The sequence below is a fragment of the Sander lucioperca genome, chromosome 18 (genome assembly GCF_008315115.2).
Source record: "Sander lucioperca isolate FBNREF2018 chromosome 18, SLUC_FBN_1.2, whole genome shotgun sequence".
In the NCBI taxonomy this organism is placed as follows: Eukaryota; Metazoa; Chordata; class Actinopteri; order Perciformes; family Percidae; genus Sander; species Sander lucioperca.
Window position 1 is genome coordinate 19,225,696 of NC_050190.1, and position 22,434 is coordinate 19,248,129.

A 22,434-nucleotide genomic window follows, 5' to 3' on the forward strand; every position below is an offset into this window, starting at 1 on the left:
CAGCTCCAAGATGCATTTACATTTGAACTAATAACTTGATTAATGCTGTCTTTTTTTTCCAGAAGGCACCACATCCCAAAGGCTTTTGTCTCTGTCAAAGGCACAAGACAGCCAGAGAGCTTCCCCCAATGTTTCCCGTCTTACAAACGACACATTCCTCTCTCCAACAGCAGCTCCTCACATGCCCCACTCAGGCAGCAGGACAGACCTGAACAGAGAGGAGTTTCTGTGCCTTCCAGACTGCACTACTTCAACACAGGCAGCCCACGTTTGCTGCTCTAGAACCTTAATAAGTGGGGGTACCCATATTAGGTCACAAATCGACGACGAAAAACCTAACACGACGGACAGCCTCCACAGAGCAGCCCCCCTTCCCTCCTCTGAGTTTGGTAATGGTAAGGCTGCGAGTTTAACTGCACGCACAACTGTTATGAGCTACATTAATGAAGGCCATCTCAGGTACGCACAAGCCAGGGGTCATAATGCTTTGAAGAGCCACTTACTCAGGACCCCAGGAACGCCTATTTTTTGCACACTACTAATGAATGCCAAACTAAATCTTAACCAACACAACGTTAGACTGAGCCACAATCAAAGTTCCAGCGAAGACCCAAGTGTCACACTCGGACAATCTGCGAGTGATCAGACACTACCAGGCATAGATGTCTACAACACTCACCTCGACGGAACCACAGAAGAAAAGCTGACGCACACAGACGCCCAGGGCCGAGCCGCCATGGTGGACATCGGTGGCAAGGTTCCCACGCGTCGAACCGCCACGGCTCGCGCCACAGTCCTCTTGGGCCCAACTGCCTTTCAGCTGCTTCGGGATAACCAGCTGGCTAAGGGCGACGCCTTGGCCGTGGCGCAGTTGTCCGGCATCATGGCTTCCAAGCAGACCTCGGCCCTCATCCCGCTCTGCCACCCGCTCCCTCTAGACCAGGCCTCCGTCACCTTTGACCTCGATGAGCCGCAGAACGCCGCGGTCGTCACAGCATCGTGTCGCACCACGGGCAGGACAGGAGTCGAGATGGAAGCGTTGACAGCCGTTTCCGTTGCTGCGCTGACCATCTATGACATGTGCAAGGCAGTGAGTCATGACATCATCATTACAGATGTGAAACTGGTCAGTAAGACAGGCGGGAAGAGGGACTTTCATCGTCATCCATGACTTTCTTCCCCACCGTTAAATCCAACACAGGAAATCCGAGAATTCATTCATTGTATCATGAAGACTGCACAACGTTGTCAATTGTCATATTTTTCTACAAACTTAAAATGTGTGCCATCAGAATAATATGAAAGATCCTCTTATCATGCACTTCCACACTTAGGGATTAACCCCCACCCTGCCCACCTCTGCTACTTGATTGCCTACTCCAGTGACTGAATTACCAGAGTTAAATGACTTGATCTGTCATCTGTCACAATATGAATCATGTTATTTAAACAGTGTTAATGTTAACTTAAATGTAGCAGTGCTTTGCTACTAATTTCAGTGTCATGTTCATGTTTAGTTCCTGTAATAAATATCTGACATAAGAACACCAACAGATGTGTCACTAGAGGGCACTCAAGTGTTAGGTTCAGAAGCCTTGCTGGGAGAACAAACAGAGAGCAGCCTCAACACTGGTCACGTTGAATGTATTTATCTTTTATTAGCCTACATCAACTTTGAAGTTCATTTTATTCACAATGAAGCCCAGGTGCAAAGAGTGTATGTGTTGTGTGTCTTGGTGTCTTTTCCCAGTCTGTCTGCTGGTAGACATCACGTCTAACTGAAATATCACAGACTCTATATGTTCCTCTACTGGCCTGCTTTGCATTGCCATAACGAACAGCACTAAGAATGTGTTTACAATTGAGATTTGGGGTTAAGTCAATGGTTGCAACTCTTTTCAGAACTATTTCATCATTTCGTCAGGGAAAGTAATGGGTAACCAATTTACTCCCAATTTTACTGGATTTCTTTAGAGTTTTTATTCTTTTCCTTATACCCACTGTAGTATAGTTGAAACACTGGATATTTGTACTCATGTCACATTACAGTAGATGATGGCAGTAAGGCAACTGTTTTTTAGCTTTTTCTCTAAATATCTACCATTCATATACTGGCTAATAACACCAATAACTCATTACACTAGTTAAGTTTTGCTTTTCCCCTACAATGAACTTGATTGTGTTTATTGATTTGAGTAGCTCAAAATGTATAATTGTTTTAAAATATTTCATTCTTTATGATTAAAGTGCCTGATGAAATGCCAACTGATGCAGCCTCCATGTATTGCATGTCACAATCATTTAGTCAGTATTTCCTGTAGGTATGATCCTCTCTGATCTGATTGCATATTGTTCTATTGTTACTACATTACATGTAATCACATCAGAATCAATCTATTGTCAGAAAGAAAAGATGTCACTGTTTGATTTTCTGTAGCGATAAAGAAACAGCAGCAGGAGAATAATCAGTAAAAGTCCACAAACCAGCCCAACAATCAACAGCACAGGAAATGGAGATGTTTTAGGCCTGGACCTATGAAGGTAAATATGGTGCAAAAAGGGAGAGCTTGTAGAATACAATGTGAGAACTTGCAGAACAAAAAATCTGAACTTGTATGTTAAAATTTGCACTTGTAAAAATAAAATTTGCACTTGTAAAAATAAAATTTGCACTTGTAAAAAATATTCACACACATGTGATCTGAATTTGAAGTCATACAAAGAAAAAAAACATGAGAGCTTGTAAAAAAAATCTGAACTTGTAAGTTGAAATTTGCACTTGTAGAAAATGTTCACACACCTGTATTCTGAATGTGAAGTTACAGAAAAAATATTCACAAATGTGTAGATTGATATTTACATGAACACAATGACAGCTGCAAACTTATAATGCAACATTTACTCGTATACTTTTTTTTTTTACTCTGGTTCATTTTCCATCACAACCACAACTCAGTAATTACAACCTCTCGAATCTGTCACTGCAACTTCACATATGTGCTCTCTCGCATCACAAAGTGGCGAATCTGCGCACCTCGACTTTCACAACACTTGACGATACATTTGGTGCAAAACTAATTTGTACCTGTGGACTTAGGCTGTGGAGCTTTGAGCTAACAGAACGGGAAAAGCAGGGTTTCTATCGCCAGATGAGGGACAACTCTGTCCGGCTTATTTATGTAGCATGGAAACTTGGTGGAATAGCATGCTAGCGTTAGCTAACTAGCTGCCAGCCCGCTTCTAAATAAATACCTTTTAATTATCTAAACACTTTTTAACAGTCAAACTAAAACACTGGCGGTGAGCTCCACGGCCAGCAGCCGCAGACGGACTGTCATCAGTGGGGATCGACCAGCGTAGCAACACTGCTTTTGCCAGAAAGCTTCGCTGCCGAGCTCGACCTGCAGTCGGAGCTCCAGCGGGACACGGAGAGCCCCACATCCGGTAGCAGCGGCCCATCCCCCGGCCATTACCAGAGCTTGCTTTGCTGATGTTGTGCATCCCTGCTAAGAATTGCACCCGCTTGGGCAGAAACAATCATTTCTGCAGAATTCATTGCTGCCGAAAATTGCATCTAGGTAGCAAGGAAATGCTACTACAGAGTCTGATAAAACATTGATGTCTCTAAACCTTCTAAAATCCTAATCATTATTGATGAACATGACAAAGAGATTTACTATTGCCTAGTTTTTAAACAGTACTTTGCCTTATAAAATCATTATTTTCCCTAGTGGATGCAATTCTCGGCAGGGATGCGAAACTTGGCACCTGTTACCCACTGATGACGGTCCGTCTGCGGCTGCAGGCCGTGGAGCTCACCGCCAGTGTTTTAGTTTGACTGTTAAAAATGTTTAGACAATTAAAAGGTATTTATTTAGAAGCGGGCTGGCTGCTAGTTAGCTAACGCTAGCATGCTATTCCACCAAGTTTCCATGCTACATAAATAAGCCAGACAGAGTTGTCCCTCATCTGGCGATAGAAACCCTGATTTTCCCAGACTGTATAAGAGGCTTTTCCCGTTCTGTTAGCTCAAAGCTCCACAGCCTAAGTCCACAGGTACAAATTAGTTTTGCACCAAATGTATCGTCAAGTGTTGTGAAAGTCGAGGTGCGCAGATTCGCCACTTTGTGATGCGAGAGAGCACATATGTGAAGTTGCAGTGACAGATTCCAGAGGTTGTAATCACTGAGTTGTGGTTGTGATGGAAAATGAACCAGAGTAAAAAAAAAAAGTATACGAGTAAATGTTGCATTATAAGTTTGCAGCTGTCATTGTGTTCATGTAAATATCAATCTACACACTTGTGAATATTTTTTCTGTAACTTCACATTCAGAATACAGGTGTGTGAACATTTTCTACAAGTGCAAATTTCAACTTACAAGTTCAGATTTTTTTTACAAGCTCTCATGTTTTTTTTCTTTGTATGACTTCAAATTCAGATCACGTGTGTGAATATTTTTTACAAGTGCAAATTTTATTTTTACAAGTGCAAATTAAATTTTTACAAGTGCAAATTTTAACATACAAGTTCAGATTTTTTGTTCTGCAAGTTCTCACATTGTATTCTACAAGCTCTCCCTTTTTGCACCATATTTACCTTCATATGGACCCTGCTATTGTAAATAACTATCATCATTCAAAACTGATAAAAGCTTCGAAAGGTTAAAACTCAGTGTATGAAAGCTTGAAAACTAATTTTAAAAAAAAAGGTTTTGCAAGATTGAAATAAGTTTTGATGTCCTTCATAATGTTTTGATAGGCTGAAAGAAATTCAAATATCTGCAAACAGTATTTTATATTTGAATTCTCCACAACTGCAGCACTCTATTTTACAGTGTTTCTCCAACACATTTTCATGAATATTGCAAATGTACAAACTTGCACTCATATATCAGACTTTTCTTCCAGAGCTAAGTTTACAACACCAATTGTTTTCACAGATCTGCCCATGTAGTTGCAAGCTTATCAGTCACACAGGGGGGTGTAGCACTGTGATAAAAAAAAAACCTACGTCTTGTTTTTTTAGCTCTGTGTTTCTTGTAAACCATGTGCTTTCAGTGAAAGAAACATAACTCTGATTGGTTTAGATCTCTGTCACTCACAGCAGGACGATTCCATTGTCCTCTTCATTGACTGTTCAAGGGGCGGAACTCTGAACAACTCAAACTACAACGGCACAGAAAAAGAAGTTAAACTGTATTTGCTGAGTAGCGACGTCCCAAGTACCTCATACATAAGACATAGTTATTACAGTTATTAGAATGTACTGTTTATAACTGTTAAAGTTACATCTGGTTAATGTTCTGTCAATATTTGTGACTTTCCTGTGCTCATCACTGCAGCTTTGTAGTAGCATGTAGTCTTATGTAATGAAGTTACTGGAGCATACAGCAGTACATCCTGGGACATTTCCCCCACTGCCCTGAGCCTTGTGTATCACTCCCCTTTGCGGCAGCCTCATCACTATTCAAATAACCTTACACCAATAACTTCATCCAGCATGTGGCCATCACACAACTGTTCCCAGGCAGTACAACAGGTGTGTTCCACATTGCAACTAATTTTCTATAAAAGTCCACACAAAAAGTTTGACCTACTTTATGATTGCAGCAGCTCACACTGTGGTCAAGCTACTGTGGCCGTTTCCAGGCTATGGGTAAAAAAAAGCGTGCGTTTACTTTGAAATCCCTGGGACTGGTTCAGCTGCCTCAAATCCCCCTGCCCCTCTTCCTCGTTAGCATTGTGTCCTACTAGTTAACTGTTGCACACTTTGGCTTTTACTAGTTAACCAGTATACATTTTGAACCACACTAGTTAACTAGTAAAGTCCAGAAACAGTCCAACTAAAACTAGTACGTTTTTTTGGATTTTACTATTATAACTAGTGGAGGAACCTGACTTTTGATATCAAGGATATGAAAGAAATGCTCAAAGGGCTTGCCATAATCCTCTACAGCAACTCCAGTTGTAATGCCAGTACCTACATCAAGGGCAATGGCAGGAGTTACCTAACATAAATATCTTTATAATGGGAGGAAACTGGAGCACCCAGATGAAAACCAACGCAAACACAGGGAGAACATGAAAATGCCACACAAAAAGGCCCTGCCGGACCAGGGGTCAAACCTAGTACTCAGTGATGTTAACCACTGCTACCCAGCCAACGTGTCTCCTTGGATGGCCAGATGATTTGCAATAGCAGCTATGAATGGGTCTATTACAATATACTTAAAAAGAAAGAAACTAGTGTATAACTCTATAACATCAACAATATGAATATGAACATATTTGATGTGGGTATCTGTATCTATATCTCCCAAACTAGAAGTGTCTGTGTTTTTTCACATGATAGGTTATGCTCTTAAAGTCAAGTCTACTTAAAGGTGCTGTAGGTAGGATTGTGAAGATCCAGGACTTAGCCAAAAAATGTTAACATCAACAACTTCTCAGTCCCTCCCCCCTTTCAGGTAAAGCCCAAAACGGTCTCCTAAGCCCCTCCCCCCATAAGGGAGAAAGAATGCGTGTGCATGAGCAGTGATTGACACACCAGTTAGATACCCCCCCCCCCATTGGTGCATCTGAACAGGGAGCGGTGGATTTTTGAAAATCGCACTACAGGCTGTAGGAGGAGCCAGATATTTTTTAAATTACCTCCTTCATGTAGTTCTACTCAAACATAGGGTCAGTTTCAGCAAATATGACAGAAAGTTAGTTTTATAAGTCTTACCTACTGCACCTTTAATTAGGATTAACTGACTAACACTAATTACCAAAAATTACTACTACAAAAACTACTAATGAGTACCAAAAGGCAGTAAAGCAGAGGACAGTGCTGAAGTGTCATTCACCTGCAAATAGTTGCCTGCAGGGGGTGTGAAGGAGCTCTCCTTGTTTCCTGTAAATCAGCACCTTTCTTAAAAGTCAGCTGCTTTACAGATAACCAATCAGTTGTCTCTCTCTCTCACAGTAGGACATTTTCATTGGTCACTGTCTTCGCTGTCTGAACTCTGGTTAAAACTCCTATCATTTCTTATAAGAGTTAAGAAACGGGATGTAGACTTTTATTCCAGCTGAACGAGTCATAGTAATTACAGGGTCGTACTTTTGTCTCGTCTGTTTCAACAGACTCCAGGGTAAGTAGCCTCTAATATTTAGCAAAAGCCTACTTTTTATTTCAATGAAACACAAGGAAGCTGCTGATCTATCTGCCTGTCTAAGGGCGTTTTCACACTTATCTCATTTGGTCCGGACTTTCGGACTTTTCAGTTTGATCCGAACCAAAATTAGAGGTGTGAAACCTCCCCCGGACCACGGTCCGGATCAAAAGACCAAATTTTGGTCCGACCAAAAGAGGTGGTCTCAGTCCGGACCAAACTGAACCATGGTCCGGTTCGTTTACAGTGTGAAAGCATTTTTTGGATGGTTCGGACTTTCGGACCAAATACAAGGAGCTCTGGCAGGCTCTCCTTGTGTTACAAGACCGGGGAATAGCTCCTTTAAGGAATAGCTCGGTGCTGAGAGAGTGACGGTGACTACGCTCAGAGGAGACAGCTGTCGGCTATCAGAGCTGAGAATACATCAGCAGTTTATTTGTTAAGTGGTAGTAAATGTAGGCTACTGTGTAGGTTTCCGTTTGTCTCTGAATAAATGCTCCAGAAAGAAAGTTCCTGTGTCTTGCTTCTCAACATCACAACAAAACAAAAAGAGCCGCGGCAGTAGGGGAGAGCAGCAGTCAATTGAAAAAACTCCGACCCAGAGAGAGGATACGAGAGGACGATGAAGCCCGTCTACAAACCAATCAATTATAAGTATCTGGAGACGCAGCTCACGTATGTGATGACGGCAGGACGTAGTTTTGCCACGTAGAGATCTTTAGTGCGCTTGCATAACTGCAGTGTGAAACCAAGACTTACCGGATCAAATGTAGACAATGTAACAAAAACATGAACCTTGGTCCGGACCTTCGGACTTTCAGGTGTGAAAACGCCCTAAAACAGGCACATTACGATATAGAGGATCCAGTAAACTTGAAATAGATGTCACCTTATAATAGTAAATAATCAATAATAGCTCAGCTTTTGTAATGCTGATGAAATTATGTACACACCTTAGTATGCCAAACTGATCTGATGTGTTTGAGGTGATACTGCATCTTAATATGATATTTTAAAGAGGGGATTTCTGAAAGATGCAGTGGAAATGTCAGATTTGATTTGATATTTAAGATTCTATGTGCATGATGTTAGATCATTAGGACTGCATTTTCTACTATTTCCCAAAAGACTTTTAAATTTCTCTTTTACTCCAGTTTTTAAAGGGATTACCATGGCACATCCTTTACATTTTGTATCAATTGAAGCCATTAAAGAAGCACTACAAAACAATGATCCCAGCTTAGCTGTTGAAAAGATCAAGGAGCTTTTGGAGAGGGAGAAAAATATTCCACTAAATATTGGCATCACAGGAGAGTCTGGTTCTGGTAAATCCACCTTTGTTAATGCCTTCAGAGGCATAGACAACATGGATGAGGGAGCTGCCCCTACTGATTGTGATGAAACCACCATGGAGGTTACACCATACCCCCATCCAAACTATCCCAATGTTACACTATGGGATCTTCCTGGTATTGGCACCCCCGATTTTCCAGCTGACAAGTACCTGGAGCTTGTTGAATTTAAAAGGTTTGACTTCTTCATCATCATCTCAGACACACGCTTCAGAGAAAATGATGTGAAGCTCGCTCAGGAGATTCAGAAGTTGGAGAAAACGTTCTACTTTGTTCGCTCAAAGATAGACATTGACTTACAAAATCAGGAAAGAAGCCAGAGGGAGTTCAACGCAGAAAGGACTCTTTCAAATATCAGGGCAAACTGCATTCAAGGTAAGTGACTTATGTAAGCACATACTAATAGTGAAACTAAATTCAAAATGTCCACAAATAAAAGCAATTCACAAAAAGCCCAAATAGTAAAGAACTACTGTGTGTTTGTTTTGACTTCAGTGCTTATGTGAGTCATTGTGTTTGTCCAACTCCAATTCACTCTGTTCTCTTCTATTGATACTAAATTGATAATATTGATTTCAGTCAGACAACTTTCAGTATAATGTTAAACAGCAAAGGTACCTGTCAACCTGAAATAATGGTGCACTTGGTAACTTCACAAACCAGATGCAAAGTCCTTCTTCTTGATGTTAACGTTCCTCTTCTTGCTGAATTGTGGGGTGGAGGTGGTGAAGAGGAGGAGCCGTTATTGGACAGTCCAGATTTCTTTGGACAGAGATTTCAGACTCTCTTAAATTACTGGGACAAAGTGGCCTGCACAGAAAATCTGAAACAATGTGATGCTGTTATCTGTTGAAGTCATCATGTAGCCTTATAGAGCAGACTGATATTTAGGGCCCAAGCCCCAGAAGGTGCAAGGACCCTGAACTGAAGAAATTATTATTATTACTAGGGCCTGAGCACCGACAGCATAGGTCGGAGAGGACCCTATTCAAACTGCTCCATTTAATATTCTCTCCAATGAATTGCATTTTTGAGGGGCTTAATATGCTCAAAAACCGACGTTTGCACAAGGACTGGTGAAAAAGACATGAGACCATTATATCATTTTTCCTGTTTGCGACACAGGTCTTCAGAAAGCAGGTGTGGTCTCCCCCCAAGTGTTCCTGGTGGCCAGCTTTGATCTCCAGCTGTATGACTTCGCTCTCTTAGGGGAAATCTTAGAGAGAGAACTTCCTGAACACAAGAAGAATGCTCTGCTGCTGGCCATGCCCAATATCAGCCTGGAGGTCATCAACAAGAAGAAGAAATCTTTCCATAACAACATCAAATACTGGGCTACAGCGAGTGCAGCTGTAGGAGCTGTACCAGTTCCTGGGCTTTCTATTACTGTTGATGTGGTCATGTTGGTTGGTGTTGTCACACAATACGTACTGGGGTTTGGTCTTGATAGCCCGTCACTGAAGAGACTCTCTAATAGGACAAATGTGCCATACAATGATCTGATTGACATCATTATTTCACCACTGGCTGCAACAAAAATAACCCCTGATCTTCTCTTGAAGGTGATTGGTCAAGTTGCTGGCTCAGTAGCATTAATAGCAGTAGAGGAAGGGTCCAGATTCATTCCAATACTTGGAATCCCATTAGCAATGGGCCTCTCTTTTATCTCCACCTACAACATTCTCAAAACCATCCTCAACATGCTTGCTGAGGATGCTCAGAGTGTGTTTAAAAGGGCCCTGGGGTTGAACACCTCAGTGTGATATTGTAAAGTGAATGGCAACGGCATTTAATGGCACATTTAAAACAGCAGTGTACTTAAGAGCTTTTGAGTGATCTTTGTGAGTAGATTGCATTGTATTTCTTTATACTCTAATCAAATAATAATATTGTTTTCTAACTGCACATTTAGCAAACATAAATCATACGTTTTGCAGTTGATCATTCTCCAATATGTATCATTTACACTAAAAAATGCAGACATTAATGAATAGCTTAAAAGCCCATTAAAACATGAAGGAATATTATCTTTTTTGTATAAACAACAGTATCATGAAAAGAGATTTTGAATTATGTTTGTGATAATGTTGAAATTAAAACCTTTGAATCTTCAAATAAAATTCTACTTGTTAGATCATTGTGGATCATGTAGTTATTAAGGACAGAATTACAGAAGCATCACTCTTTTTCCATGTTTGATTCCAAAGGTCCAGCGAACCAGCAGTGATGAAGGTTAATGTGTCTTGATGTCACCTGACTGCCCTCCAGTGGTCACAGTGAGGAACTACAACACATCATTCATAGGAAATAATACAGATTATCTGTAATAGCAGATATTGTTTATCATCAATATATCTCTATATATGTATCACAATTGTTATTAATACACAATGTAGTACTAATGTTGATAGTATTTATGATAATTTGTTTTCAAACAATATATGACACTGTACCATATAATGCAATATACCATTCTTCAGTGGGAACATGTTCTCTCTATCTTCTATCCTCTATTTATGTTGTGGGGTGGACAGAATATTAGAACCCCCACAGCCAGTTTTGTTTTATATTAAGTCTGTAAAATGATACTGCATGATTAGATGAGGGAAGCTATATGCTGCAATCCCCTAAATCAAAATACTGCAATGATTTTCAGATTTCTGAGGAGGAGGGAGCTGACCCTACTGGTAGTGTAGAAACCACCATGGAAGTTACACCATACCCCCATTCAAACTATCCCAATGTTAAAATATGGGATCTTCCTGGTATTGGCACTCCCAACTTTCCAGCTGAGTACCTGGTACCAGTATGAGCAGTAATAAAGGGTGTAGATGCATGATAATGTGGCATGTTTGCATGTTGTAGAGGGTAGAAAACGAGCAAAAGAGAACCAAGGTTAACCAAAGATGCCACATCACCAGAGATGGAGGGAGTGGGACTGTCGGGGAGAGAGAGAGAGAGAGAGAGAGAGAGAGCGAGAGAGAGAGAGAGAGAGAGAGAGAGAGAGAGAGAGATGAAATGAAATGAGAGAGAATGAAGAATGAGTAGTGGAGCCTAGATTTATAACCTTGGAGCACTGGGCCCAGGTGAAACCAGAAGGTACTGATTACTAGCCCATTCTACAATCCCAAAGTCAACCAACTGACCACAGAGACACTGCTGACTAATAGCAGCGTTGTCATAGAGACATCGCAATGAACTCAAAAACGTTAAAAGGGTTGTGGTCAGTGTAAACAACTAGAGGAACACTCCCAGCACCGACATAAATCTTGATGTGTTGAAGCACCCACATACAGTAAGGGTCAGCGCTTCTTTCTCCATCGTTGAATAGTTGGTAAAAATCAAACTTCTTGGACAAGTAACAAACTGGTCTGTCAATTCCATCCTCCTCCTGTAACAAGACTCCATGGAATATTTATTTTATTTGACTGAACATCTAGTAATGCATCAGATTCTGGAAGAACCAGCCTGCACCGGAAAACACTATCTGACTACTGTATATTTGACTATTATTCAATATTGACCCAGCCAACTGGTGAAGAGAAGCAGAGTATATTAGTAAGATGAAGATGAGAGGAGGGGGCTGCAGGTCAGAGAACAGTACGCATGCTGGTCAGACTCATTGTAACTAGGTCAACTGAATACTTTCCAAACCTCCTCAGCTAAATCACAACACTGTAACTGAGCATGTGTTGATTTATAACAGATATAAAATGTGCACATACGGTAGGCTACTCTGTGTTTTGCCTTTTTCTATTGGCCAATCCTGTAACATACACTTCATCTTAACAGGGGGTGACTCTTAGAAAACCTGTTTAAGCAAGTGCCACAACAAATTCTGTTCATTTATTCGATCAAGTTTACTTGATCTCTCGATCAGTCACTCTCCTTCAAATACTGCAGTCATGATATATTCTGGAGTTACTGTCAGTGCCAAATGAATAGGTATGGTATCCATGTATATGACGCCTGTTCATTTTATGTTTATAAAAGCCATGTGTTGTTTTACTGATCACCACCTGCACTTAATAAAGGTGTACGTGATCTGTTTCAGCATTCCTTTTCCTAACAGAGCCTGCCAGTGGTGCATGACAAGATGCACCTGCGATATGTCATGGGTGTGACAGTACAGACAGATGTACAGACAATGCAGAAACGGTGCTGTCCTGGTGACTAAAGTTAAAAATACCAAAACAATAATCTTTGCAAATAAAAAAATCAAACCCAGTACTCAGTGGAGTTAACCACTGCTACCCGGCCACGGTGCCTCCTTGGATGGCCAGATGGTTTGCAAAAGAAGCCTTGGGTGGGAATGAATCTATTACCGTAGGCTTATATCTATAACTATGTCAAATCAACAAATATACAAGATTAGATAATCCTGCAAAAAATATTGTACTACCAAAACTAATGTAAGAAATCCAATGAAAGATTTATAAAATAAAATAAATAAAGGACACCCTGTCTAATAAGAACACATTTGATGTGGGTATCTGTGTCTCCCAAACTAAAAGTATGGATGTGTTTTTTTCATATGATAGGTGCTCTTTATTAGGATGGACTGGTTACCTAAGAACACTACTACAAAAACTATGAATGAATACCAAAAGGTAGTAGTAAAAGACAGAGGACAGTGCTGAAGTGTCATTCACCTGCAAATAGTTGCCATCAGGGTGTGTTAGGTGCACGTCTCCTTGTTTCCTGTAAATCAGCAGCTTTCTTGAAAGTCAGCTGCTTTACAGATAACCAATCAGTTGTCTCTCTCTCACAGTAGGACATTTTCATTGGTCACTGTCTTCGCTGTTACTGTCTGAACTCTGGTTAAAACTCCTATCATTTCTTATAAGAGTTAAGAAACTGGATGTAGACTTTTATTCCAGCTGAACAAGTCATAGTAATTACAGGGTCGTACTTTTGTCTCGTCTGTTTCAACATTAAGACTCCAGGGTGAGTAATTCAATTCAATTCAATTTTATTTATAGTATCAAATCATAACAAGAGTTATCTCGAGACACTTTACAGATAGAGTAGGTCTAGACCACACTATGATTTACAAAGACCCAACAATTCCAGTAATTCCCCCAGTGTAGCCTCTAATATTTAGCAAAAATCTTTTTATTTAGCAAAAAACTTTTTATTTCAATGAAACACAAGGAAGCTGCTAATCTATCTGCCTGTCTAAAACAGGTACATTACGATATAGAGGATCCAGCAAACTTGGAATAGATGTCACCTTATAATAGTAAATAATCAATAATAGCTCAGCTTTTGTAATGCTGATGAAATGATGTACACACTTTCACTTCGTTGCAAAGATCAAGGAGCTTTTGGAGAGGGAGAAAAATATTCCACTAAATATTGGCATCACAGGAGAGTCTGGTTCTGGTAAATCCACCTTTGTTAATGCCTTCAGAGGTATAGACAACAAGCATGAGGGAGCCGCCCCTACTGGTTGTGAAGAAACCACCATGGAGGCCAAACCATACCCCCATCCAAACTATCCCAATGTTACACTATGGGATCTTCCTGGTATTGGCACCCCCGATTTTTCAGCTGACAAGTACCTGGAGCTTGTTGAATTTAAAAAGTTTGACTTCTTCATCATCATCTCAGACACACGCTTCAGAGAAAATGATGTGAAGCTCGCTCAGGAGATAAAGAAGATGGAGAAAAGGTTCTACTTTGTTCGCTCAAAGATAGACCATAACTTACAAGATGAGAATAGAAGCCAGAGGGAGTTCAACAAAGAAAGGACTCTTTCAAAAATCAGGGAAAACTGCATTCAAGGTAAGTGACTTATGTAAGCACATACTAATAGTGAAACTAAATTCAAAATTTCCACAAATAAAAGCAATTCACAAAAAGCCCAAATAGTAAAGAACTACTGTGTGTTTGTTTTGACTTCAGTGCTTATGTGAGTCATTGTGTTTGTCCAACTCCAACTCTGTTCTCTTTTATTGATATTAAATTGATAATATTGATTTCAGTCAGACAACTTTCAGTATAATGTTAAACAGCAAAGGTACCTGTCAACCTGAAATAATGGTGCACTTGGTAACTTCACAAACCAGATGCAAAGTCCTTCTTCTTGATGTTAACGTTCCTCTTCTTGCTGAATTGTGGGGTGGAGGTGGTGAAGAGGAGGAGCCATTATTGGACAGTCCAGATTTCTTTGGACAGAGATTTCAGACTATGTTAAATTACTGGGACAAAGTGGCCTGCACAGAAAATCTGAAACAATGTGATGCTGTTATCTGTTGAAGTCATCATGTAGCCTTATAGAGCAGACTGATATTTAGGGCCCGAGCCCCAGAAGGTGCAAGGACCCTGAACTGAAGAAATTATTATTATTACTAGGGCCTGAGCACCGACAGCATAGGTCGGAGAGGACCCTATTCAAACTGCTCCATTTAATATTCTCTCCAATGAATTGCATTTTTGAGGGGCTTAAGATGCTCAAAAACCGACTGGTGAAGAAGACATGAGACCATTATATAACTTTTCTTTGTGACACAGGTCTTGAACAAGCAGGTGTGGTCTCCCCCCAAGTGTTCCTGGTGGCCAGTTTTGATCTCCAGCTGTATGACTTTGCTCTCTTACTGAACACCTTAGAGAACAAAGAAGCTTTCCATAATAAAATCAAATACGTGGCTACAGACCTGTCGCCAGACCTCAGTCTTAAGGGGGGCATATGAAATGCATGGGAGGGCACAATTATTATTAGCCTACAGTACGTATATTTATAATAATCGTATACTCTATTCACGCAGCACGTAATCATCACGTTAAACATAACCAACAGCAATATGACCAGCTAGCCTATAGCCTACACCACATTACATAGAAGCAATGTTATGAATATCCATAAAACACTTGACTATACAACATATAAGATGTAATACCAGAAGCATCTCTCAAACATTGGATTTTAAAGCAGTCAACAGAGGGATATGCATTGCCATACACACGCACAGAGACTTTGAACCTACCGGTACTTTGAGTGGAGGCAGCGCTGTCCTCTCTCCAGTCCCTCCTGTCAGTTGAAGCTGCATGATTATTTAAGCCCTTGCCTGTTTCAATTGCATGTTTCCAATCATTAAATCCCTTAATGGAGAAGGTCACGTCCGATGATACAGATTTGAATTTCCTGCAGGCATAACAAAATACGGAGACCTTTTCCACCGAGTACTCAAGCCAGTCCCTGTTCAAATACCAGCTAGAGGAAAATGATTGCTTTTTGAACCAAACATTTTGACTGGATATTTCCTCAACACAACCTGTTTGGGTTTGTCCGTGCCGAGGTCACTCACACCCACTGATTCAAGAGGCAGTTGTGGCCCAAATGCTTCCCCAGTCGCGGTTGCACTTGACCTGCAGGTCCTGCCAGGCCCAGGGCTCCACGGAGCTACTAGCATCAGGCTCAGACTGTCGTCCGGGGTCTCCTTCTCCAACTACAACATCAGGAGACGTCGGTGTCGTATCCAGTTTGGCAGAGAAGACTGTTGGTGGGCTTTTCAACCACTTACGGATATCCATGACGAACTGAAGCGAGTAAGCCGGCGAAAACTCATCCAGCTTTCAAAAATGCTAACTGGTAACTGTTGAGCGGCTACACTGACGTAGGCTACGTCACATACGTAGCCTAACTTTCTTTTTAGTAAGGCCGTGATAGGCTGTTGCAGTGTAGAGTCCCATCAATCAAACAAAATCACACCATTGTTTGTTATGTTTTAATGATAAAGAATGCAACATTAATGCAACACAAAATTAGCAACTATGATAATATAAAATTAAAATTAAAGTAATTTTTTTAAGAGATCTGTGCCTCAAGTGGGGGGCACAAGCATTTTTGGGGGCAGGCCCGGCCCCCTATGGCCCGCGAATAGCGACGGGTGTGCTGGGCTACAGTGAGTGCAGCTGTAGCAGCTGTACCAGTTCCTGGGCTTTCTATTGCTGTTGATGTGGGCATATTGGTTGGTGTTGTCAAAGAATACGTTCTTAGGTTTGGACTTGATATCCTGTCACTGAAGAGACTCTCTGATAGGACAAATGTGCCATTTGATGATCTGATTGCTGTCATTATTTCACAACTGGCTGCCACAGAAATAACCTCTGATCTTCTCTTGAAGGTGATTGGTCAACAGTCAGGCTCAGCACTATTAATGGCAGCAGAGGAAGTGTCCAGATTCATTCCAATACTTGGAATCCCAGTAGCAATGACCCTCTCTTTTAAATCCACCTACAACATTCTCAAAATCATCCTCAACATGCTTGCTGAGGATGCTCAGAGTGTGTTTAAACGGGCCCTGGGTTTGAACAGCTTAGTGTGATACTGTAAAGTGAATGGTAATGGCAGCTTTTGAAATATTTCTCAGAAGATTACATTGTACTCCAAACAAGTCATAATCTTATATTGTAACTGAACATTTTAGCAACATTTTGCAGCTGATCACTCTAGAGCAGAGATCTTCAACAGGGGGTCTGGGGCCCCAAGGGGGTCCTCAGAGTCACAGCAGGGGGGCCTCCAAATTATTGTTAATTTTTGAAAGTTTTTTCTAAAATGTCTTAACATAAATCTAACACATTAGCAAATATAAATCCTCACTGATGATAGACTTACTGGCCTATAGGTAAGGTAGTCACTAAGATATCCATCCCCAGATCCAGTTCATCCTAAGGATTCACTGGGCCACATGTATGTGTAACATTAAAACATGATTTATAAAAGCAGGCTGACAATTATTATTTCAATAGCTTAGTATTCTATGCACTAAAAATAATGAATAAAAGCTTTAGGCCGCCCTACACGTTATTTTAGGCCCAGTTTATTATGCAACTTCATTTTATACAGCATATGTAGTAGGGGGTCCGTCTCAGGGGTCCTTGGTTTAAAAAACGTTGAAGACCCCTGCTCTAGAGTATATATCATTTATAGGGATGTAACGATGAAAAATGTTTTTAAATCTTTTTTTTAAATAAAAATTGTAATATATATATATATTTATTTATTTTATTTTATTTTTTTTAATTGATTTTAAGATTTTACTGATCACTTTTAAGGCCTGTCACGGTCTGGTCCCCGACTATATCTCAGAGATGCTTGTCCCATACGAGCCTGCTCCCAGCCTTAGATCCTCAGGCGGGGCCCTTGTAACCATTCCGAGGTCGAGGCTTGTAACCAGAGGTGATGGTGTCTTCTCCATCAGGGAGCCTCGGCTTTGGAACGACCTGCCTGAGGAGATAAGGCTCGCTGAATCTGTGACTTCTTTTTAGTCACTTCTTAAAACACATTTTTATAGACTTGCTTTTATGTAGTGTTATACTGTATACTTAACAGTATTTTTTTATATTTCTTACTGTCCTTTCTGTTTTTATTCTTTATATGTTAAGTGAGTGTTGTACTTTGAGTGCAAAGATTAACCAGAGTCAGATTCCTTGTTTGTTTACGCAAACCTGGCCAATAAAGCTGATTCTGATTCTGACTGATGATGTCTTTTTATCTTTTTATCCCCATTATCCATTTGCCTTTTCTCTGTTCATCGCCACTTACTGGCTGTCCTCCTATAACTTGCTATTTCCACTTATCTTCGATCTACTTGTGAATTTTCTTTTTTTTCTCACCTTCCTCTCCTTTAGAGTTGCCCCATCATTTGTTGTGTATAGTTATGTATACTGATGTGCTGTGTATATTTATGTTTTGTTTATGCTTTTGTTTCTTCTGTTTAAAGCAATTTGTAAGCTGTTGTTTTAAAAGGTACTATACAAATAAAGTTATTATTATTATTATTATTATTAATACAAATCCTACATCAAAGTGACTACATAAATAGAAAAGAAAAGAATACATCTCTTCAGATAAATAAACTAAGAAAACATAGTGATGTTTGAAGTCAAACAAGTGAAATCAATAGTAGATTATTACACCCTGGGCCGTTTCAAAATTGCATCACAATTTATTTTTTGTCTCAACCGATTTTAATCTTTATACATTTATATAGATTTTTAATTGGTTCACAATGCATCGTTAAATCCCTAATCATTTACTCTAATAAATGCAGATATACTGTATATTAAAAAAAAGCTTAAAGTGGAACGTGCAGGTTGAATTTATAACTGAATTAATACTTAATGTGTCTGAAGAGGACTTTTAAAAACACATATGTAGAAATTGCTATACACAAAGCACATTAGTCTCAACATGCCTCTTTATCTTTTGAATACAAGAAGGAATATATTATTTTATATAAAGCAGTATAATGACATTTGTTTTCATTATATTTGTGATGCATTGCCATTATTAAGTACTGTATACAGAATATGGTTGCTATCCTTCATGTTACAATGAATACATTGGACTCTTCAAATAACATTCTTCTGAAATGGCTCTTTTGATGGATCAGTGTTGTTCTTGTAGATATTAATATTTGTAGGGATGAAGGACAGAATAGCCAACTAGAAACACCACTTTCTTTTTTCCATTGTTTGATTCCAAAGGTCCAGTGAACCAACAGTGATGAAGGTTAATGTGTCTTGATGTCACCTGACTGCCCTCCAGTGGTCACAGGGAGGAACTACAACACATCACTCTTGAAGGATATATTTGATCATCTTTATACTTATCACTACTGTGTCACTGTTGTTATTAATACACATTTTCAAACTAACATTGATAATATTTGTTATCAGTATATGTATATCAATAAAAACACCTCCACATTCTTCAGTGGGAACATTTTATCTCTATTTTCTATCCTTTAGTTATTTTGTTTGGTCGGCAGAATATTAGAAACACTACAGCCAGTTTGGTTTTATTTTGAAAGTCTGTATGACAATGATACTCTATGACTTGATGGTAAAATGGAGCTATGAAGTACCTCCTGTCATTATGATATTCCTGGCATTATGAAGTTTCTCACTATTGACAATGATATTGAATCCCTTTAACTTCCCCCACTATGTTTTTTCAGTGTGTTAGAAATATCAAGGGATGAAGCCAATTTTCAATTGTCATATTTTTCTACAAACTTAAAATGTGTGCCATCAGAATAATATGAAAGATCCTCTTATCATGCACTTCCACACTTAGGGATTAACCCCCACCCTGCCCACCTCTGCTACTTGATTGCCTACTCCAGTGACTGAATTACCAGAGTTAAATGACTTGATCTGTCATCTGTCACAATATGAATCATGTTATTTAAACAGTGTTAATGTTAACTTAAATGTAGCAGTGCTTTGCTACTAATTTCAGTGTCATGTTCATGTTTAGTTCCTGTAATAAATATCTGACATAAGAACACCAACAGATGTGTCACTAGAGGGCACTCAAGTGTTAGGTTCAGAAGCCTTGCTGGGAGAACAAACAGAGAGCAGCCTCAACACTGGTCACGTTGAATGTATTTATCTTTTATTAGCCTACATCAACTTTGAAGTTCATTTTATTCACAATGAAGCCCAGGTGCAAAGAGTGTATGTGTTGTGTGTCTTGGTGTCTTTTCCCAGTCTGTCTGCTGGTAGACATCACGTCTAACTGAAATATCACAGACTCTACTGTATATGTTCCTCTACTAGCCTGCTTTGCATTGCCATAACTAACAGCACTAAGAATGTGTTTACAATTGAGATTTGGGGTTAATTCAGTTGCAGCTCTTCTCAGAACTATTTCTTTCATCATTTTGTCAGGGAAAAGTAATGGGTAACCAATTTACTCCCAAGTTTACTGGATTTCTTTAGAGTTTTTATTCTTTTCCTTATACCCACTGTAGTATAGTTGAAACACTGGATATTTGTACTCATGTCACATTACAGTAGATGATGGCAGTAAGGCAACTGTTTTTTAGCTTTTTCTCTAAATATCTACCATTCATATACTGGCTAATAACACCAATAACTCATTACACTAGTTAAGTTTAGCTTTTTCCCTACAATGAACTTGATTGTGTTTATGATTTGAGTAGCTCAAAATGTATAATTATTTTAAAATATTTCATTCTTTATATGATTAAAGTGCCTGATGAAATGCCAACTGATGCAGCCTCCATGTATTGCATGTCACAATCATTTAGTCAGTATTTCCTGTAGGTATGATCCTCTCTGATCTGATTGCATATTGTTCTATTGTTACTACATTACATGTAACCACATCAGAATCAATCTATTACCAGAAAGAAAAGATGTCACCGTTTGATTTTCTGTAGTGATAAAGAAACAGCAGCAGGAGAATAATCAGTAAAAGTCCACAAACCAGCCCAACAATCAACAGCACAGGAAATGGAGATGTTTTAGGCCTGGACCCTGCTATTGTAAATAACTATCATAATTCAAAACTGATAAAAGATTTGAAAGGTTAAAACTCAGTGTTTGAAAGCTTGAAAACTAATTTAAAAAAAAGGTTTTGCAAGATTGAAATTTGCAGATTTTGATGTCCTTCATAATGTTTTGATAGGCTGAAAGAAATTCAAATATCTGCAAACAGTATTTTGTATTTGAATTCTCCACAACTGCAGCACTCTTTTTTACAGTGTTTCTCCAACACATGTTCATGAATATTGCAAATGTACAAACTTGCACTCAAATATCAGACTTTTCTTCCAGAGCTAAGTTTACAACACCAATTGTTTTCACAGATCTGCCCATGTAGTTGCAAGCTTACCAGTCACACAGGGGGGTGCAGCACTGTGATAAAAAAAAAAACCTACATCTTGTTTTTTTTGCTCTGTGTTTCTTGTAAACCATGTGCTTTCAGTGAAAGAAACATAACTCTGATTGGTTTAGATCTCTGTCACTCACAGCAGGACGATTCCATTGTCCTCTTCATTGACTGTTCAAGGGGCGGAACTCTGAACAACAAACTACAACGGCACAGAAAAAGAAGTTAAACTGTATTTGATGAGTACCGACGTCCCAAGTACCTCATACATAAGACATAGTTATTACAATTATTAGAATGTACTGTTTATAACTGTTAAAGTTACATCTGGTTAATGTTCCGTCAATATTTGTGACTTTCCTGTGCTCATCACTGCAGCTTTGTAGTGGCATGTAGTCTTATGTAATGAAGTTACAATATATTTAAGGGGGTTATGTAAATAGTACATAACATTATATATTATATATTTCAGACTTATTTTATTTGTATGCATGATTAGATGAGGGAATCTTATGGATGTTGCAATCCCCTAAATCAAAATACTGCAATGATCATCTGTTCAGAAAAATATTCCACTAAATATTGGCATCACATGAGAGTCTGGTTCTGGTTAATCCACCTTTGTTAAAGCCATCAGAGGCCTAGACAACATGGACGAGGGAGCTGACCCTACTGGTGTGTAGAAACCACCAAGGAGGTTACACCATACCCCCATCCAAACTATCCCAATGTTACACTATGGGATCTTCCCGGTAATGGCACCCCCAGATTTCCAGCTGAGAAGTACCTGGTACCAGTCTGATCAATAATGAAGGGGGTAGCTGTATGACAATGTGGCATGTTTGCATGCTGGAGAGTGTACAAAATTAGCAAAAGGAGAACCAAGGTTAACCAAAGATGCCACATCACCAGAGATGGAGGGAGGGTGCCTGTCAGAGAGAGAGAGAGAGAGAGAGAGAGAGAGAGAGAGAGAGAGAGAGAGAGAATGAAGAATGAGTAGCGGAGCCTAGATTTATAACCTTGGAGCACTGGGTCCAGGTGAAACCAGAAGGCACTGATTACTAGCCCGTTCCACAATCCCAAAGTCAACCAATTGACCACAGAGACACTGCTGACTAATAGCAGCGTTGTCATAGAGACATCGCAATGAACTCAAAAACGTTAAAAGGGTTATGGTCAGTGTAAACAACTAGAGGAACACTCCCAGCACTGACATAAACCTCAAAGTGTCACCCAGTGCTTCCTTCTCTATTTCTGAATAGTTGGTACAAATCAATC

The 22,434-nt window shown here is 39.6% G+C and overlaps 3 protein-coding genes across 6 annotated transcripts in view; all 3 read left to right on the forward strand.

Annotated features, from left to right (window-relative positions):
* Window positions 1-20,904, forward strand: part of mocs1 (molybdenum cofactor synthesis 1) — a 31,341-nt gene extending 10,437 nt beyond the window's left edge. Inside the window, exons 11-12 of one of the 4 annotated variants that reach the window (XM_031321348.2) lie at window positions 63-2,518; window positions 20,784-20,904. In XM_031321348.2, coding sequence (XP_031177208.2) covers window positions 63-1,171 — 1,109 coding nt within the window. In that variant the 3' untranslated portion in view covers window positions 1,172-2,518; window positions 20,784-20,904. Of the gene's footprint in view, window positions 1-62; window positions 2,519-20,783 lie in introns of those variants that run through there. The other 3 variants (XM_031321349.2, XM_031321350.2, XM_031321351.2) reach the window with 3 other exon arrangements.
* Window positions 7,025-10,517, forward strand: LOC116065678 (interferon-inducible GTPase 5-like). The gene is made up of 3 exons (XM_035994743.1): window positions 7,025-7,134; window positions 8,310-8,882; window positions 9,633-10,517. The coding sequence occupies exons 2-3, from the start codon at window positions 8,327-8,329 to the stop codon at window positions 10,268-10,270; spliced, it is 1,194 nt and encodes a 397-aa protein (XP_035850636.1). The 5' UTR covers window positions 7,025-7,134; window positions 8,310-8,326; the 3' UTR covers window positions 10,271-10,517.
* LOC116065680 (T-cell-specific guanine nucleotide triphosphate-binding protein 2-like) lies at window positions 13,814-16,837 on the forward strand (the record flags this gene model as incomplete). The annotated part of the gene is made up of 4 exons (XM_031321243.2): window positions 13,814-14,294; window positions 15,024-15,182; window positions 15,862-16,058; window positions 16,394-16,837. Coding segments are annotated over 4 exons (1,281 nt in total), but the record flags the coding sequence as incomplete, so codon positions are not given.
* Window positions 20,905-22,434: the final 1,530 nt, after the last annotated feature.